Raw genomic sequence first — 20,894 nt, forward strand, 5'->3', positions numbered from 1 at the left:
TTCCTAAAGAAAAGCACTAGATTAGATGACCAAATAAAAAAACAGCACCACTGGAAAATGTTGTGGGCCAGAAAACGTGTTTGTTCCCCGATTTATGCTGATCTGTATTTTTGGAATTTGGCTCTGAAATTTGTTATGCAAGATATTCAGGATCTTATCTAAAATCTGGCTTTGGATTCACTCAAAACGGATGCACCATTTGTTTTTAATAAATTTTTCAAAATTGGTGTTCGGTTAGGCCAGCTGGAGCGCTCAAGATTTGCACTCTGATTTTGTAAGATTTATCATTTTTTTTCTGTTGCTTCTTTTGACCTAATTCTTTTTTTGTCTTTTCTATAACACTTTAAACTTGCATTTTCCAGAAAATCAGAATTTTTCTATGGGTGGAAATATTTTTCTGGGTTAAAACAGCCAAAACAGAGAAGGTGTAAACAGGGGAATTCTGAAAAACTGAAAAAAAAACAGCAAGATAACCAAAATTTAACACAATGGAATTGTAAGAACGGAAATTGTGTAAGAACTAAGACACAATTATGAACTCAAACTAAAAATAGAAAGGCACCAAAGGATCAAAGAACAGCAGATTCAAACAATTTAAAGAGACCCAAAAGCAAGAAACAATCAAGCCAATAATAGGACTACTAAGAATTGTTGACAAATATGGATTCACATGACTTGACACAACATTTATAGATTCAGAAAATAAAGACTCAAAGCATAAAATGAAGCAAAATTAAGAAAGCAATAAGGACTCAAATTCCTAAAAGAAAACAGCCACTCAATGGTGTAAGGAATCCTATCACAAGCTGCACAGAATTTGTTCAAGATCAATTGAACAATTGTGCTTTGGTTGGATCTTCCATAAGCACACCAAGAACAATTTAAAAGTAAAAAACAGCAAGACAAGTATGGAATTTAAATGACAATATGAAATAAAGAAGAAACTGAAAATTTAAAAGACCAAGCTACTCATCTTGAAGAACCAAAAGCTCATGATACCAAATGATGGCATTTTCATGTGTTCTTCTTGAATCAAAGTAGAAAATAAGGTGCGGAAGCAATGGGTGAGATGATCAAGACCCTCCTAGGAGTTGTGTTGGCCTTGTAGGTGCATGATGAGTATGGTGTTTGAGTGGTTCGGCCAGCTCAAGGGAGAAGGTGAAAGGATTGAAGTTTAGAGCCTAGATTTCTAGGAGAAGTAAAGCTTGTGCACAAAAATGGCAGCATAACCTTACTCAATTAAACTTGAAAAATACAATGAGATAGCTTTCCTATTTATAAGCTATCTTGGACGTAAATGTTAAGCTATCTTCTAAGGAAAAGAAAACCAAAATTAAATCTAAATGCTAAGCCATGTGCCATGTGCAATGACCGGCCACACAACCCTAGTTTCTAGAATGTTTCCATCAAAAGTGCTTTCTACACTATCCTATCTACTAAGTACCCCTAATGGGCCTTTATGCAAACATATACAAAGCCTTCTCTCTTCCATCCGTGGCTTCATTTACTTGTGTGTGAGCATGTTTGGCCATGGATCTTGTAAGGGGGCCTAGACGGTCTAGCTCCATGGATAGCCTCCCTCCTTCACGTCCTAGACGCTCACCTTCACGTCCTAGACGCTCACCTTGGTCGTGGTCTTGGTCTAGACGCTCTCCTTGGCTTGTGCCTTGGCTTCCTTGGGTAGGTGTGCTTGGCCCTCCTCCATCATTTAAGTATATGATTCAACAATTTCTACATATAAACATACATGTACGTAATCTAAATATCCATAAAAACTAGGAAAATCCACTTGAATATGTGCGTAAGATGATACCTTGGCTTACGTGAAGAAAATTAACTTGTGTGAGGATGGTAGACAAAACACTCACTAAAGTGTATCAGACGAAACTGTGACTAGAGTGACTTAAACGAAACCTTCATTTAGGCGTGTCTATTATCACTAAGTGAGGGTACCATCTGAAGCACACACTAGAGTGCTCAAACAAAACATTTTCTTAGGTGTGTTTGTTATCGCTAAGAGAAGGGGTATCAAACAATATCTTTAATTAACCACTCATACAAAACCTCTTGGATCAACACAGAGACACTTCTTAAAACAAAATTATCTTCATTAAACTTCGAAACTCGTTCCTACATCTCTTTGTAAAACTATTCCTTTCAGGAATAACAATGAGTTTACTTACCTTTAAGACTAAAAGAAGATGGAGACTCCACATAGACAAATAAGTAAGAACCCTAGTTTGACAAACAAAACAAAGACTCCAAAATCAACATATTCCTAAAGAACATGAACCATACATGTCCTTGTAAAATTTTTACTCCATATATAATGGAAGAATTTCCAGCTTTTATGTGACACGTGAGCTTCATATTTTACGTGTAACTGCATAATTTCAAAAACACATGTATTAAAAGTTCTTCCTTACTTAGTTGAAGGACTTTCACCTTACATGCAACAAAAAAGCTTTTGGCTCAACATGCAACTGCCAAATTCTTCTACTAAAATTTTCATCAAGGACTCTAGTTAAAAAATCACTCATTTGTTTCCCTTACTTGAAACGTTCTATTCCCAAGAAGCTCCAAGTTTAAGCAAAAAGAACACCCAACACTACAGGAAATCATTAAATAAAAATCACTTTTAGAGACAAAAAATAATTAGTTACTATATTGACTAAATTAGATACTATTTTAGAGACTAAAAAATTATTGGTATATAAAGTAGTTTATATTATTAATAAAATTTATAAACTAGTTTTTAAATTGGTATCTAATTAGGTACAAAGGTTTGATTTTGACTTGCATTGTTGTGAGATTGCTTTGATCGAGGATTTATGGTAGGATTAAATCTTTTCTTTTTTGAGTGTCATTGAGTTTTTTATATGCGGTTTATTGTGTAGTTTATTACTTTGAAGGCATTTTTATAGTTAATTAGGGCTTAGGGTCCCACCACCATGTGCACATTTTTTTTCTCTATGGTCCGCCATTTTCTTTTTGGTGTATTAACTGAAGGTTTGCTTTGTAATTTGTTTGATATTTGTGTGCATATTCATATTTGACAGGGATAGGTTTAATTTATTGGTTATCATGTATAAAGGGATTTTTTAACGTTGTGGTCCACCATGGCGGGAATTTTTTAAATGCTGACAGAGTAGGATATGTTGGTGGTGAGACAACTACATGGTCATGTGACTCAGATAAATGGATTTATTTTTAAATACTAGGAATTCTAAAGGAAATTGTCTATGTAATAGTGAATGAATTTTGGTATTCACGTGGTGGGTATTCTGTGTTGGAAGATAGGTTACACCTTTTGTTTGATGACAATGGCGCAATTAATATAGTAATCATTGCAAACAAATATGGTGAAATGCATTTATTTGTGGTACACATTGTGTCAGAAGTTGTGGTTATTGACAACCTTTTGGAATATAGGGTTAGAGTGGTAATGATGGAGGAGTTCAGAGCGAGGCTAACTATGACAATGATGGTGAGGAGTTTGAGGATGAGGGCACTGGTGGTGAGGAGTCTAATGGTGTGGAGGGTGATGTAGATGAGTTTGATGGTGAGGAGGTGATGTAGATGAGGTTGATGGTGGGAGGTTCATGTAGATGAGTCTGATGGTTGACTTGTTGAGGATGAGTTTGAGAGTGGGGAGGATGATGATGAGATACACATGGGTGAAGAGGTTGAGGTTGAGGCTGAGCAAGTTAATGTTGATTGTCATAATCAGTTTGTGGAGGCTAAGGTTGATGTAAATTATCATTCTAACTTGCATGGATTATTGGAGTTAGAATGAAATGGAAATATGAGCGGAAGCACCAAATGGAATTTGGAGAAGATGTAGTGATTTATGAAGAGTGAGAGGTTAGACCAACTCACTTTAGAAGGTGCAAGAATGAGATTAAGAATGTGTTTACCCCAGGGAGAGGAAGACAAGTTTTTTGTTGTGTAATTTGGGCAACATAATACTATATTTCATAATTTGAATTTACAAGAGGCTAGCACACTTATTTATAGTGTTAGGGCCAACCAAAAGAGAGTCAAATTCAAAATCTAGATCTAGAAGAGCCAATGAGAGTGTGACATGTTACTAGTCACACTCTCCATGCTTCCTCCCATGTGTAACACATGTTAAATGTGTCTTATGTGTGTAGCTAGCTCCTTGGTGTGCCTCTTGCTTCCACTTGGATGTCTAGGGTTTACATTGGGATTAATGAAGTCCAAATGTTGTCCTAGATAGCTCTTGCTACACTATTATAACTATATTCTACTCTAGGTCCAAATATCAGGCTTAAAACCTACACTACTTGGTCAAAATATTTGGCCCAATTATTTTATGCTACTAAGCCCAATGCATGGCCCATGAAATCCTAAATTATTTTATACAATTATTTAAGCTAAAGCGTGGTCCAAAAAATAATGTTGACTAGTCTCTTTTAAAGTTAGTCAAAACTTAGTCTTCTTGTGTTCTTTTGACCTAAGCTCTAGTTAATATTTTGATTACTTGAAGGACTTCTTGGATATGCTCATACATTCATTCATCATAGAGTTGTCCTCTTGATTGGGCATACAAAGATAAACAAAAGCCCAATTAGACTCATATTTGCAAGTAAGTCCATAAACATACTATAAGTTGTCATCCTCCTTATTATGTGGTTGTTTGTGGCTGGATTGTTTCTATCAGCAAGTTAAAGGTGATTGTCATAATCTGTTTGTGGAGGTTGAGGCTGAGAATGAATATGAAAGATATAATGTGGAAGATTATGAACCAAATTCCAAGGAAGATTTTCAATCATTGGGTAATGATGATAACCCAATTGATGACATAGGCCTACAGGATAGAAGATTTGGATAATGTGGATAAGAGTGAGGAAGTTGATAACATGCCATGAAGTAGTGGTGAATTCCCTACTTTTACCATGCCTAAAAACATGGTCAATTTCAAGTGGGATTTAGGGACCTATTTTATAGACAAGGAAGTTTTCAAAGATGAAATAAAAACATATGTTGTTTATTCTGGGATAAATCTCAAAATGTTAAAGAATGACAATATAGAAGATTTAGGGTTAAAATGTAATGGATCTGGTATAAGTGGTTTGCATATTGTGGCCATTTACCATCAACTAGTATGAAATTAAGGAAAATTAATTACATCCATACTTTTAGTAGGCAATTCAAAGTAGATTTACTTAGTACTAAATGGTTAAGTGGAAAGTTGAAGCCTTTTATAATCCAAAAATTGAAAAGTTTTGATGTACATGATAAAGTTGTCAAGAAATGGAACACAAGTATTTCTAGATCAAAGGCATAAAGGCAATGTTAATGGCATTCAAGAATGTGCATGGTTCATTTCAAGAATAGTACAAAAGAATTTATGATTATGCCCATGAGCTATTGAGATCAAATCATGGGTCCACAGTTAAAATGAAAGTTGAAGAAAGTAATGGGATGATAGTCTTTAAGAGGATTTATGTTTGTTTAAAGGCCTACAATGATATTATTTTGGCATGTAGGCTCATCATTGGTTCAGATGGGTGTTTCTTAAAAGGCTATTATGAAGGAGAACTGTTCACGACACTAGGAAGGGACCCTAATGACTAAATGCTCTCATTGGAATATGTTGTAGTTGAAATTGAGAACAAGAACTCATGGTCATGGTTTTTCAAACTAGTCATTGAAGATTTAGGAGGTGCAACAATAGTTCATTAAACACATTTATCTTTCACCAACAAAAGGTATGTACTACATCTTCATTGTGTATGCTTTTGTATATATTTTTCATCTTATGAAAGATCCATCTGCCCACAAAATGCAAGCAAACTACAAAAAGAATTAAATTTATCTTGATTTTAGGTACCAAGATTTACAATAACTTTGACCACCTTTTTTTAATTGTTATTTCTGTAATGGATAATGTGTCACTTTCGTATGTGTAATAGTTGTTCTCCATACCACTTGTTTAAAGTGAGACATATCTTTATAGTTCGAGACAAGTTTGTTGTCAACTTGGATAAAAGGGAGTGTAGTTTATTAAAATAGTATCTAGTTTAGTTCATATATAATGATTAATGATTTTTTATTTTTAATTAATTGTTATTTAATAATTTTCTTGTAGTAATATATTTGATTTTGTATTTCTCATGTTATTAGTTGAGTTATATATATATATATTAAAGAGATTTATGAATATTATTCGGAATCATATGTTTCATTATATAAAAATAGTGTGTTGAGTTGTTTACAATGATTATGATTAATTCATATAAATAAAATATTACCAAATATATTTGATTTTTTTGTATAACAAAGTTTTTTTGTTAAAACTATTACGCTTCGTGTTACAAGATTAATGCATATATCAACTTACTTATACTGTTTTGCATTTCAATGTAAGAGGTTCGAATAACATAAATTATACTTCAACTTCATAAAACACATGTCGGATTATTCCTAAGCAATTAATTAATACAAAATTTAATTTATTTTTTATTCATATTGTTAACGTCAAAACTATCCAATAAAAAAAATCTAATAGGTTTAGACTATTATTAGATCATTATTAACAATCTTCCATTATTGTATGGTAATGGATATTATAAGTTTTGAATTAATCAAAATAAACAAGAAGATAAAATAGTTTAAATATTAAAGCAGTATGAAAAGATATAGAAAGTTTTGAAGCAAATATGTAGAGACTTAAATGACAGAGGCATAAGGAAGATCAATATAATGTGTATGCAACAATTAATAACTTCATATGCACAAATTCAAATGTTTCTCCCCATTTTCTTATTAGTATGTAACCAGCTGTTAAAACTAATAATTTTATTTACCATAGTCTTTTTCACTCCTTTTTTATTTCCTTTAAGTTTGCAGCATATAGATTAAGAAAATAAATACATTTTTTTTTTATTTTTATAAAATTATTTGTAATTTCTTAATGTTTATCTTATTTTATATGTAATTTTTAATAAAAAGGTTACATTATTAAATGGGCACATATAATATTGGTTATTCATAATTATTCTTTATTTATAAAAAAACATGTTGAAAGTTGAATATTTAGTTCTTATAATATGTTGACATAACAATTATATAAGATCCAGAATAAGAAAAATAAAGAAAATATCCTTTTACATTAAAATAACTTTTTGTTTTAAAAATATTTTATAATAAATAAATATTTTTAAATTAAAAAGATAAATAATATATAATAAAATGAAGCCTTATTAAAAACTCTTGTGTAAAAGAAAAAAACAGATATTAGATAATGTAGTATAATAGAAACCATAAAAAGTATATTAAAATTATATTACTTCTTCTAACATTTATAATTTGTTCTATATTTGTTATTTTTATAGGATCGTCAATATTAATTTCAAAGAAATTATATTCATTCATTTTCAAAAGGTGAGATGATGAGAATTCTTCATAATGTAAAAAATAATGATAGGAAAAAAAATATTAAACCAACAATCAATAATAATAGTAATAATAATTAAAAAACCCACTCAATAGTCAATGGTCAACTCAAGTGAGAAAGAAGCCGGTGACAAGAACTCCAACAACCGCCACATACCAACTCCGAACCACCGCAGCTCCGGACCCGAGCCTTGGAGGAACGTCCCCGAGCCTAATCTCTTTAGGCTCGACCTTCTCCCCGGAGCTAGCATTAACCTCAACATTAGCCCCTCCGGCCAAACGGTGCCGCTTAATGTAAAACGCCAGCCACACCTTGTACTTCACCCTAGTCGCGAACTCCACACGCAGAAACACATTCCCGTTTTTCACCGCCGCCGTGCGGTTGAGTCGTGCTAAGTGCGGCGCCACGGCGGAACCCCACTTGCGCGCGGTTTTTTCGCGGCCCTGGTAGAATGGTAGGAGCGTGGCGTTGGTGAGAGGGCGCGTGGTGGTGTTGTCGAGGAAGAGCGCGAAGGTGACTAGAACGGCGCCGTATTTGACGCCCTTGTCCTTGTTGTCGTTTTTAAGGGAGAGTTGGAAGACGATGGTGTCGTTTTGGGTGAGGAGAGAGAGGGATTGGAGGGAGCATTGGGGAGGTTGAGTGCGGAGACTGAGCCAGAGGAAGAGCGCTGAGAAACCCAGGGAGAAGAGGGTGGCGAGGCAGCACGCGCAGCAGTCGGGGCGTGCAGGTGCCATGCACGTGACTGGTGAAGAAGAAGAAGAAAAAGAAGAAGAGAGTTTTATGGGCAGTGGTGATGTACTGAGATGCTGGTTGGAATCGATGATGGAGTGTTGCTGTTTGAAATTCTTTTCTCTTCTGCCCCTCTTCGAATGTCTTCCACCTTCATCTTCAATTATTCTTCCTTTTCACTAATTCAAATATTACATTTTTCAAATAAGTTTTAAATTCTCGTATAATTATTTTTCATTTTTTTTTATGGAATGTTATTTTTTTTTTATATTTTTTAATTCAATTTCTGCGATTTAATTTTATTCAGTTTTCTTGTTGTCGATATTATTAAATTTTAACAAGTTTATTTTAAATTACTATGGTTTAGGGTTTAGTGATGGTAGTTCTTCATGTACTTTTAATTTTTTTCCTGCACCCCACAATGTTATGCAAAGATCAAACTCTTTCTATTGTTTTTTAAGAACCCTAAAATGCACTTGAACTGTATTTATTTTTTTTGCATTCTGGATTATGGAATATGGAAAAATTTCATATTGATACTTGAGTAAAATTTCAGATCTACCAATCCGTAATTCAAAATATGTATTTCACATTTAAAAATCCATCGTTCAAAAAAAGTATTCAAGATTCACCAATTCGTAACAGACATATGCATTATGGATTTAGAAATCCATAATTAAAAAAAAATATTCTAAATCCATCAATCCATAACAAAATTAGGCTTCCAGATTCAGCAATCCGAAAATCAATAATTTATGCAAAATTTGCTTATGGAAAACACCCTCATTCGAAAAAAAAAATGATTCAATTATGGATTGATAAATCCGTAACACACTTCCAGATCTCGATTTCCAATAACAACGGTATCATTTTTCAAATAAAAGTTAGATTTAGAAAATTGTAAGCAAACTTGAAAGTTTGATAACAAGAGAGACCTATAATCTTGAATTAGTTGTAGGTTTTGTTCGATAAGTGAAGTAGTGTTTAAGATTCCTTCATATAATAATATACGTGGAGTATAGAAAATAACTATATAATCTGAAATATTAAAATCACTTATTGTCCATACACCCATGACATTCTAAATTTATAGAATATTGTTTTTTCTTTTCATTCAATCTAACAAAATCTAACAATAACATGTGATTTATGCTATAAGTATCATTATGTAGTCAATCATATAAAAAATATTCTTAAAATGTGATAGTTGTAATTCTTGTTTGATAAATATATTTTTAAAAAATTATACTTTTATATTTTTAAAGAAAAATACGTAATTTTGTAACTTATTTTAATAGTGTGTATTTGTACTTTAAGTTAAAAGTTAAAGACATACACAATTAAAATGTTAATATTATTAATCATTAAGTAATTATTTGTTAATTTTGTTGCTTTTATTTATTTATTTAGTGTCCTTTTTATTTTGATTTTCTTTCTTTCACTAGTCCGACACCCTCGGTTACAACATTTTGTTATTCTGTGTTCATGTTCGCCATGTATGCAGTGGTTGGGTTCCCACTTCAGCTTGCACAGCAACACAAAACGCATTTTTAGAACGAACGAAACTAACAATTCTGCAACAAAAGCTAAGCACCCAAACTCGTATTTTTCTACCTTGTTGCAGAGCTTAGATGCGCGCCCCCACCGTAAGAAACCTATGCACTCTCAGCGCCCTCTTCCGCTCTCGGTTAACCCGCAACCTCGACACCAAAGTTGAAACCTTTAGAAAATCTTCTCCTGAATTCGAAGTGGGTTTTGGTTCTGAACTGCAACACTCCTCAGAGTTCGACCTTCCTCGTAACTCTTCCCGAGGTACCCTTCTCAAGTTTTAATTTTTATGCCTACCCATGTTTTCATCTATTTTAAGTCTCATAGAGGAGTCGTATTGCGTTAATGAGTTTTGTGTTTATTTGAACTAAACGAGTTTGAAAAAAAAAAATATTGGGCTTTGTGCTAGCGAATGCTTTTGTTTCACTTGTTTTGTTTCTTGGGGTTACTTTGGTGTGTTGTTGGGGTATTTGGGTTCTAATGGTGTTGTTTTTTCAACGTTTTGGTGCAGGGGATTTGGTCGACGAAGATGGGAAAACTGCTCAACTCTCTGCTATACTGTGCTGTAAGTGTTTGTTGAAATTACTGACAGAGTACATGTCTTGTGTTTTACTTCGGGTGACGTGGTTACCTAGAGAATTGAAATGGCCTTTTGCTCATGTTTTTGTTTTGTGTCAATGTTGGGCATGTGCTGTTTTTTTCTTTTGCAGCTAAACAGGACAAGGGGTCTGGTTATGATGAGGTCGATCACGAAGAAAAATGGAAAAGTGTGGTAGAAATACCATGGATACCAGACATGCCTCATGGTAAATTATCGGGCAAACGAAAGGAGCTAGGGCGTGAGCGGAAGCTTAAGTGGATTTTTAAATACTCAGGTGATGTCCGTTTCAACAGGTTAATTAAATTCTGTGCAGATAAACTAGGAACAACAAACACAGTTAATGTGTTGGGTCACTTGGGTCGAAAAACAGGCGTCAAGGAGTACAATACACTGATAAGAATGTGCGTACAGAAGGCTAGGGTGACTGATGATGAATACATTGCTCTAAGTGAAATGAGTAAGGCTTTTCACCTTTTCAAATTAATGAGGGATTGTGGATTTCCACTTGAAGAGCAAACATATGATCCACTTCTTCGGTATATAATTGATATGGGTTTGGTTCAAGAATTTCAACTTTTCTCTGATATTATCAAAGCTGAGAATCCTGGTTCAGCTTCACGATTGGGTTACTATGAAATGTTGCTGTGGTTAAGAGTTGACAATGAAGAAATGATCCGGGACATTTGTGAGTTTATTACAGTCGATGATAGAGAAGACACTTCTGCCTTACGAGGTTGGTCAATCAATTTTAATGATTTGTTTTGTCTAATTTTGAACATTCAGTACAGGATTTTAAAAGCAACTTGTAAGAAATTTGTAAGTTGCTTTATTTTTTTTCATTTATGCTCTGGTTGATCGAGAGAAGAGAAATAGGATGGATGGAAATTGTTTGAGATATGCTTTGATTATGGTACGGATATATGATTTGATTATATTTAATAGAGAGATATGATATAATTTGATTGGGAAACATCTTACCAACTATTTCTCATTATTGGAATCTTTTATGAGGAGACAGTTTAGTGAAAATATCTGCTATTTGAAGTTCCTTAGGGACATGGATTGTAACCACAAGGCCTCTGTCAAGATTAATTTTGATGAAATACTTGTCAATTTCAATGTTTGGTCCTATTATTACCAGTTTATAGGCAATGTTCATGGCTGACTTGTTATCACATTACAATTGCATAGATTAATAATATCTCCTTGTTAGTCAATAATATCTTTTAATAGGTCAGTATTTCAACAAATATAAAAAGGATGAGTGGAAATGTGTAAGAAATAAAATAGAAGTTAATGGTATTTGGTTGAAGAGAAATAGAGAAAATATAAAGAGATGAATGCAAATAAGTTAAAAATAGTATAGGGGTTCCACCGATTTCAAAATTAATTATCCTCCAAATCCCCTAAATTAAACAAGACCAACTTATTTCCATCCTCTAAACCAATAAGGGTAGTAGGGACCACAATGACACCTTCTATAAGACATATTCTTGTTCTTGCTACCAGGGAATACTAAGTGACACACTTTAAATGATAACTGCTTTGGAAATGGATGTTTATGCCTGTGCTACAATCAATGGTATTTTTCTTAATTCATACCATGTTAGAAACACAGTAAGAAAACTGAATTTGCACTAAATTGTATTCGAAATATGTTGCTGGCCTCCAGCTTCCTAATAATAGAAGTGACTGTGCTAAGCATAGTTATTTGAAAATCAGTGTATGCAAAACAATTCATCTTGTTCTGTATTTTTATGTCCAAGTCCAAGCAACATTTTTGTATAACATTTTTGTTTCACGTGGTAGACAAAACTCAGCTAAAATCAATTGCTGTTGCAGTAAGTTACTTGATGGCTCTTTGTGAAAGTGATCGGAAGATGCAGCTTTTGGATGTGGTGAAGAATATAGACATCATCAAGCTTTTATCAGCAGAATCTATTGAAAATATATTCCAATCATTAGGCAGGCTCCAGCTGGAATCTGTTGCAGAGGATATACTTTTGGATTTGAGAGCACGTGGTATGATTATGATCTTATTTTCTTTAAACATCTTTGGAGATGGAATTAGACGTGGTGCACTCTTTTGTTTATTAGATAAGACCTTAGGTATATATATGTGTTCCACTTTATATTACAACTGTGTTTTTCTTGGGATTTAGATATTTGATGTGTTTGGTTTGTAAAATTATCATTATGATATAGTGTTGAAAAGATAGAAACCGAGATTACATATGAAGAATTTTGTGTTTTAAACTACAACAGAGCTATTCAATTTATTGAGGAGAGAACATGATTGTAGAATATTTAGTTGCCTTATTTAGACTAATAACAAAATTATAGAATCAATCTAATTGATACTAATATCATTAGTTACTATATATGTAGAATTCTAACATATCTACAAGATTTTAACATTCCCCCTTAATCAGGAGGATGTAGGTCATATACACTTAGCTTGTTACATATGTAGATAGAGGATATAGGTCATATGCACTAAGCTTGTTACATATGTAGATAGTTTGAGGACCACCTGGTGACTTAGCGAATATGTTTGCTAGTTGATTGTGGGAATTGATAGAGCTAGTAAACATTTCCTTGGAGATGACTTTTTCTTTCCCAGTATGATAATCAACTTTAATATGCCTTATCTTTTCATGTAGTACTGGATTTGAAGTTAGATGCATGACAACATGATTATCACATAGAAGTGATAATTGTATAACCTCCCCAAACTGTTGTTCTTGAAGCAATTGTTTGAGTCATATATAAGCTCCTAATTGGCTACAACAATTGGTTAATCTGCCTCTGTGCTGAACCTAGCTAAAACATTATGTTTCTTGCTTTTCAAAGGGACAAGGTTATCTTCGACAAATATACTAAAACTAGAGGTTAAAAAGAGTACAGGTGGGGTCTCAAGTAGATATTTGTTTTTCTTGTTTTTTTGGGGTGTATGAGTACAATATATTTTATGCAACACACTATGAGATGCTATAAATGTCTGAAATTGAGTAAACAAATACTCACATGCATTATGTTAGGCAGGAAAATAAAGACAGCACTTGGAGGGTGTATCATAGAAGGAAATTTAAAAATAAGGGTTGAGCGGCTTAGTTAGTTGTTGGGTTAGTTAGTTGTGGTGAGGGGGTCTTTAAATAAAGACCAACCTGCTGTGGGGAAGGGGATCTGAATTGTTGTAAGAAGTTGACAGGATTAAACCTGTGTGAAAGGAGCTATTCTCCTTTGTAACCCTTTTGGGTGTTCTGTTCTGCACTGTAATAAAACAGAGTTTTCTTTCTTCTTGTTGTGTTTGGGAGGGATTCTGGGTTTTCTGTTTGGGAACCTAACACATTATCACTTTGCAAAGTTCAAATTGGGACACCAAATTGATTTTTGATTTCGTGAAAAGAAGATTGAAAAATAGAACTGGGACCCCAAACATCTGAATGGACTACAATAACAAAAAGGGGACAAAGCCCAACTAATAGTGTAATTGGAAAAGGAACTATAAATATGCTTACCTAATTGACATCAATCAAAAGACAAAGATTGCAACTTGCAACTTTAATACAATAGATGATTCTAAAGTTATATTGCCAAATCCGCATATGGTTATACTATCACCATTTGCAACTGTAAGAAGTTGTTCTCTGGTCATTTTGACATATGAATTGGAGAGCTTCGAAAAAGGAGTTATGTGATCAGTTGCTCTTCAATCAAGAATCCAAACACCTTGAGAAAAAGGTTCATTAGTATTATATGTACTCTTACCTTTCTTATCTTTCTGGGTAGGGTATACAATCTAGAGAGTTTAGTCATTGATTTAATCATTGTTTTCAAATGATTATTTTCCTCTTTGAAAGCTTTCATACTAAACATTGAAAAACACACTACTAAAAAATAATAAAGATTCAACTCTTAACCAGAAAAAGGCCTATTTGGAAACAACCAAATCAGAGTCAAATGAGACGTTGCCATTGGTGCTAAAGAGGTCCCAAAGACCTTGTGTGTGGTGGTAGCAAGTTACGCATACTTTTCTCGCCCACCGCTAACCTCAACGATGATGGTTAAGAATGGCGGTTAACTAGGCAATGGAAACAAAGCTCTGGTACCAACTTGAACTATGTTAGAAATAAATAATTATTTTATTGATATCAATCATATCAATTACATCCTCATCATCAGTGCTTATAATAACCAAAACCTTTTTAAAATGGAAATAAAAATATGTTGAAATGAATAGGAAGATTCTGAAGATTTTTTTTTAAGTACTATGGAGATATTGAGAATATCTTTTACGTTAACAATATGCTATTTACAACATAATTTTATTTAGAATTGTAGAAATTGAAATTAGTTTAAAATTGTAGTCCTAATGTTTTTGGGCTAGTAAGGGTTAATATACAAGTACACATATATTCATAAACAAGTTTCACTTTGCAAATTATTGAAGCTTTAGAAAAAAAACATGGCTTTAATTTTCTTAATTCATAATGTATTGTTCTTTAAGGTAGAGATCTATTGTGTGTATATATAGATATATATTTTCTTGAAGCTTTGTTGAAGTTGCATATGTACTAATTTATGTTCTTCTAATACTTTGCCCATATTTATTTGGAATGTGAATGGATGGTGAAAATCTGTTCTCCTACGGAAGGATCAAGTATTATCTTCCTCTTTAAGTTTGTGGCATGTAAAATTTAGGATTTTCATGATGGATTCTTTTGTGATGCAGATTGTGATGCAGATAATATTTCAAACTTCATTGTTAGTTATGCTGTTAGCATTCCAAATTTAGCGGTGAGGAACTTCTCATGTCATGAATGCTATGGTAAATGTCCTTGATGCTATGTTATACTTTGATGCGCTTTTGCCTGCCAACAAGTTTTCTTCTATCCTAGAACCATATTTGTCATTCCCGGATATCAGAGTCGAACTGCTGGCCCCAAAAGTGGGATAGCGGGATGACCGCTATTCTAATATTATATATATATATATATTAAATAATTAAGTAAAAGCAAATATAAAACCTAAATTATCAATTTATAATTCTCTAATTCTTAATAATACTAATCGAAAGCTCAATAAGAAAATAAGACACTTAATAAAAAAATCATTACTTCAATTAAAAATGAAAATGGCAGCAGAACATAACAAAATCAGAAACTAAATAAGACATTAAAAAATTAGAAACTGAGAGAAAGACAAGCAGAACTCAGAACTTAATAAAAAGATCGAATAAGTAAACAACATTTTTTTCAAATAACTGAATAAAAATCTGATATAAAAAAATAGATACTAAATAAGAAATTAAAAAACCAAAAACTAAGATAAAGGCAAGTGTAAGACAAAGGACTGAATAAGAAAAAAGAAAAAGACTGCATTAGAGAGGTGGTTGTTGGAGAAGGAGGCTTGTGGTGAGGAGAGAGTGGTGACAATGAAACGTGTTGACAATGTGTTATATAAAATATAGCTTAAAACCTAAAACCCCAAAATACCCTTACAAACCATTACGTGAGGGTATTTGGACCTTTCACATGTTTCACATCCGAGACCTCAAAATTGAGCATCCAAGGTCCAATAGGAGAATTGATGAACTAAAGCTAGAAGATTACTAGATTGGGTCACAACAGCTGAAATAGATGCATGTTGATTGGTTGCTTGAAGTTTGAGAAGCTCATGATACATTGTGATATCTGAAGTAGAAGTGGTGGCATGGGCCACATTGGCTGCCTGATATTGCTGGTGAGCTTTGGTGCGACATTCATGTTCAACATGACCTCAACTGTTGCAAAAGTTGGGGCAAGTACATGATTCGAGTGTTACATCAACCTCTAACTAGGTGTTTAGCCATTTATGGCTTCGCATTGACATAAATAAAGTAAAGAACAAAGAGCGTAGAGTACACAACTATTCCATGGCTTTTGACAACACACTTAAATATTACTTCTGCAGTGACTTCTACATTGTTCTGTTGATTCCATGTGAAAAGCTTACCTTAGCAAGCAACTCCAGATCTTGAGCAACTACTGTTTAGTAGTGGTTCTAGGGTCAAGGTCGTGGCAACCACTTGACCAAACAAGCCAAACATATTCCTGGCATTGATCAAGCCTGATGGAAGCAAATTGATGCCTCTTTATGTAGAATTTTCTGGTTCTCTATTGATGGAAAATTGTATCCCCAATATCAAGTTTTTACTACTTGTTATGAGGTATGGAACAAAGCCAAGTGACTTTATTCCAATGATGTTCATTGTCTTTACAATGTTGTCATTGACCTTATTTCTATAAAGCTTGAAGAGCATGATATGCAAACCTATCTTGGTAAGCTCGATAGCTTAATTGTTGATTATGATGCCCTTATGCCTTTCACTAATGATGCAAACAAGTATGCTGAACAACGTGGAAAGTTTTTATGGTTCTTGCATTGGCTAGACTTCCTCGAGTTTGAATCTGTCCGCAATCAAATATTCAATATTGTTGTTCCATTTTTATGACAATGTTTACGAATATTACTTTGCCTCTTGGTTCCTCACACGTTTGGGTAGTCTCTTGACCTTTCAATAAATCCATCTACCTTTTACCCCAACTTTTCTAACTGGGTCGATGGACTAGTTATCGTGGTCGACATCCTCATTACAACTATTGTCAACAATATGGCCATATTGAGGCAGATTGTTGTACAAAGGCATGACAACAACCCAATACCACTAATATTGCTCATGTCGTTTCTCGTAAAGCATCTGCTGAGGTTTCAATTTCTATTGATGCCTATAATGAGTATCTTCAATACAAGGCAACCATGCAACATACACAACTTGTCGCTGACGTTGCTCAATCTGGTAATCCCTTAGCCTTTGTTTCCTAGTCCTCTTCCCTTGGACCTGGGATTCTTGACCTTGGTGCATCGGATCATGTGTTTGATAATAAGTCCCTTGACTCATCTATCTTTTTTTGGATTTTTTACCCTTTGTTACCATAACATAAGGCTCTCAAATAAAAGTTCATGGCATTCCTCAAATTCCTAATCTTACCTTAGATTTTGTATTTTATATTTTTGGTTGTCTTGTTAATTTAATCTCCATTAGCAAACTCACCTGTGACCAAAATTTTGTTTGTGTACAGGATCAACATCTCAGGCAAATGATTGGAGTAGGACATCCTAGTCTTGAAGATTATACTATTTATCACAATCGGTTTCTTGTATTTGCATTGCTTCTCAAGCCCCTCAGCATCAACACTTAGGTTATCCTAGTATTGCCAAAATGCATCTTATGATTTCAAGTTTTCCTTACCATTTGTCTTTTCAATGTGAGTCCTTGTAGTTAGGTAAACACACTCATCGTAACTATGGTCCTCGAGTTAGTAAAAGTGCTTCATCCCCTTTTTGATTTGGTTCATGCAGATATTTGTGTCCTAGTATTGTCAATTCAACCTTGGTTTTTAATTACTTATTTAGTTTGATTAATGGTTTTTCTAGATGTACTTAGTTATTCTTAATGGAAATTCATTTTGATGTTTTTTCTATATTCCATAGTTTCTCATGTGAAATTCAAAATCAATTTGGCATCCTTCTTAAAATTCACAAATTGACAATGCTCGTGAAATGTGTTGTACGAGTTTAGTCTTTTTTGAATTCAAAGCTATTCTTCATCAAACAACTTGCTCTCACACACCAGAATTTGCCAATCACACTTGATTGACATTGCTCGTACCCTTCAACAATATATTATCTTTGTTAATGTACCTTTTTTGAGACTACTTCCTTCTCCACTTCTATTATATTGGATTCCAATTTTGTAGCAGACTCTTTAGGCATCTTGCGTGTTCCACTCAACTAATTTTTTCTTCGCCACCTCCATTGCACCAATACCAAAGATGATCATAAAACTCGTTGTTAATCACTTAACTGATCTTCAAGTATCATATTCTCTTCCAATCGTTCCTTTGGACACGCCTCATGCACACGAACTTGCTATTATGATTTGAAGAGTTACATAAATTTTTGCTCTAGATTATGGGGATACTTTATCTACTGTCACCGAACAAACTTCTATTCACCTCTTTCGACCTATGATTGCTATTCATCATTGGCCTCTTCATCATTTGAATATAAAAAATGCCTTCCTACCTTGTACGTTGCAGGTTGAAGTTTATATGTATCAACCCCTTGGTTTTATTGCTTTTGGTGATTCTTGTCTTGTTTGTAAGTTTTATCTGTTTCTATATGGTTTGAATCAATCCTCTTGGGCATGGTTTGGTCGTTTTAGGTCAGCCTTGACACAGTTTGTCATGGTTTACTCATGTTTTTGTGCACAAGCTAAAATTGTTATTTTAGGTTTTCTTTAGGGATCACAAAAACTATATAGATAAAGTAAATGCAAGGTCTATTTTGTATGAAATGTCCTTATCTCTAGCCGATGTGGGATCTCCAACACACCTGCTCATGTTGAGGCTGCTAACTCATGCGTGTGACTAGATATTTATGTGTAGTCCAATAACAGCCTTATAGTGAGTGGCACGATAGACCCAACAAACTCTTGTTAGGATAGACTCTGATACCATATTAAAAAGTGGATTTCAAGTCGGTTTTGTAAGATTGAGTTAGGTTTAAAGTTCACTTCTTAGTATTTATGTTTAGTTTAATGAGGCTGGCAACTGCTATACTAGATGCATGAAGTCTAGTGTGCAAGAGCTCATGATCCTTAAAAGATTTGGGCTGATATACAACCTAGAAAGGTTAGGTCTATGTTCCTGTTTTTTGGCATCCTCCATGTCTTTGGTTCAAATGCAAAATTGCATGGGGCAGCTAAAGGTGCCATTGGTAGATCTGGTTGCAGGGTCATTTTTAGAGAACATCCTTATTCCATTGTGGGCTATTTCTTGTGTTCATAAGGCTATTTCTAGCTATGGAAGCTGTTGTCTCCAAAGGATGGTCCAATCTATGTATTGAGTATGATTGTCAACGTGCTTGTTAGTTGAGCTTAGTCTAGCCCTTCCATCATTCCTAGTAGATAGCTTAATTGTTTTGTATGCAACAATAATACGATCTCAGGGCTATACTTGGTGGGCTAGTGTTCCAAGATTCATTTGTGTTGAGGTTTTCAGGGATAGATTTGATTTATCCTTTTATAGCGTTAGGGTCTAGTTGTGGGTAAGGTGTGGTTCCCCAACTCTTGTTTTTATATTCTTTCTCTTTTTATGATATTTTGAAATGCTGCACACAATTGATGTTATTTGTTGTGCCAACAACATAGTGATGCCATAACATTTTTTTTTAAAAACAAAAAACTCATGTTTTGTGCAGAAACTACTTTAATCCTTCTTCACTGCCATGAGGTTTTAAACCATTGTGCTTCTATACAACAAAAACACATTATGTTGATGAGTTTGACCACAATTACGATTGTTTGCAAGTTTTTGTTTTATTTATTATGTTATTTGGGATAATATTGGACTTAAGTAGTTGTATGTTTTCTTATGTATGTCCTTTGGTAATTTTGAAGGTTGAGGACATCATCCCGAAAGTCAATAATATGCTTGGAATACTGGAAGTTCTGCCTTCATCGTCATCATATGAGAAGCTCATTTTGCATTTCTGTGGTTTAGACAAGGTATACCTCTTTTTATTCATCCTCATGTTGTAGGCATCACTTGGCTTGAAAAAACTCTATCCATGAGAAGGAAAGAAGAGAAGAAAAAAAGCTTGAAGGAAAATGCTGACAAGAAGAGTAATGAGCTCTATTGAGAATGTGGAAAGTGTGACATGGGCTCAAAAGCATTTTTGAAATGTAGAAAACTATTTAAGATCTAAGGATTGAATAGACCAAGTTGAGTATGGAAGGACCTACTATACACTAGTTCAATAGTTTGAAAGAAGCTAAAACCTCTTTTCCATGGTCAATATTTAAAATAACATTGATTACAAGGTTAGGTGCAAGAAAGGTTGAAAATCCATGAGAAGTTGGTTGAAATAGGAAGTGTATACATAGAATCTTTTCGATTTTTATCCTCTGAAGTGAGAAAACTAGCAGAAGGGCAATACTTAGGTTATTCATATACGACAACTTAGCTTGCAAATTGTATTTATATTATTTTTTTTGCCTTTTATTTTACAATGCAGGTGGGAGATGCTCTAGATATTGTTGAACAAATGTGTAATGCTGGCTTTTACTTGTCAACTGACGTGTTACAATTCATATTACAAATCTGTGAGGAATCTTATGAATACATTTTGGTATATCTCATCTTCCTTGCAACATGTCATCTATTTCTTCTTTTTGATAATTTACAAAATAATCTATTAATCTCTTCTAACAGCATATGTAATCAAATTTTGGCCATAGATTCCCTGGTAGTCAATGTTGTGTATGTGTTAGTCTGCAAAACTATTTTTTTTGGTAAGGTCCTTAGGGCTCAAACGACAGACTATTGTCCAAAACTACACTGTGCAGACATTTAATTGATATGAGATATACACATGTGTGCTTAGAGGCATCTTAGAAATTATTAGTTATAGAATAGAATGTATTGAAAACTAAACAAAGTTTTTTTTTTGTCTATTCGAACTTGTCTATCTCAAGTATGTATGAAT

At 33.7% G+C, this 20,894-nt stretch overlaps 2 protein-coding genes across 7 annotated transcripts in view; one reads left to right on the forward strand and one right to left on the reverse strand.

Moving 5' to 3' along the window:
- Positions 1–7,464: 7,464 nt before the first annotated feature.
- On the reverse strand, positions 7,465–8,296 carry LOC137826999 (protein NDR1-like). The gene has a single exon (XM_068633210.1). The coding sequence runs from the start codon at positions 8,155–8,157 to the stop codon at positions 7,531–7,533; it is 627 nt and encodes a 208-aa protein (XP_068489311.1). The 5' UTR covers positions 8,158–8,296; the 3' UTR covers positions 7,465–7,530.
- Positions 8,297–9,577: 1,281 nt separating this feature from the next.
- LOC137827077 (pentatricopeptide repeat-containing protein At4g04790, mitochondrial-like) overlaps positions 9,578–20,894 on the forward strand; it is a 35,319-nt gene continuing 24,002 nt past the window's right edge. For 2 of the 6 annotated variants that reach the window (XR_011083718.1, XM_068633316.1), the window contains exons 1-8: positions 9,601–9,964; positions 10,212–10,265; positions 10,411–11,034; positions 12,144–12,323; positions 15,037–15,101; positions 17,426–17,452; positions 19,807–19,914; positions 20,424–20,537. Coding sequence is in view for 4 of the 6 variants with exons in the window: in XM_068633316.1 (XP_068489417.1) it covers positions 9,784–9,964; positions 10,212–10,265; positions 10,411–11,034; positions 12,144–12,323; positions 15,037–15,101; positions 17,426–17,452; positions 19,807–19,914; positions 20,424–20,537 (1,353 nt within the window). In the remaining 2 variants the exon portion in view is untranslated. Of the gene's footprint in view, positions 9,965–10,211; positions 10,266–10,410; positions 11,035–12,143; positions 12,324–15,036; positions 15,102–17,425; positions 17,453–19,806; positions 19,915–20,423; positions 20,538–20,894 lie in introns of all 6 variants that reach the window. The other 4 variants (XM_068633462.1, XM_068633542.1, XM_068633385.1 and 1 more) reach the window with 4 other exon arrangements.

This window comes from Phaseolus vulgaris, chromosome 11 (genome assembly GCF_000499845.2).
Source record: "Phaseolus vulgaris cultivar G19833 chromosome 11, P. vulgaris v2.0, whole genome shotgun sequence".
Lineage (NCBI taxonomy): Eukaryota > Viridiplantae > Streptophyta > Magnoliopsida > Fabales > Fabaceae > Phaseolus > Phaseolus vulgaris.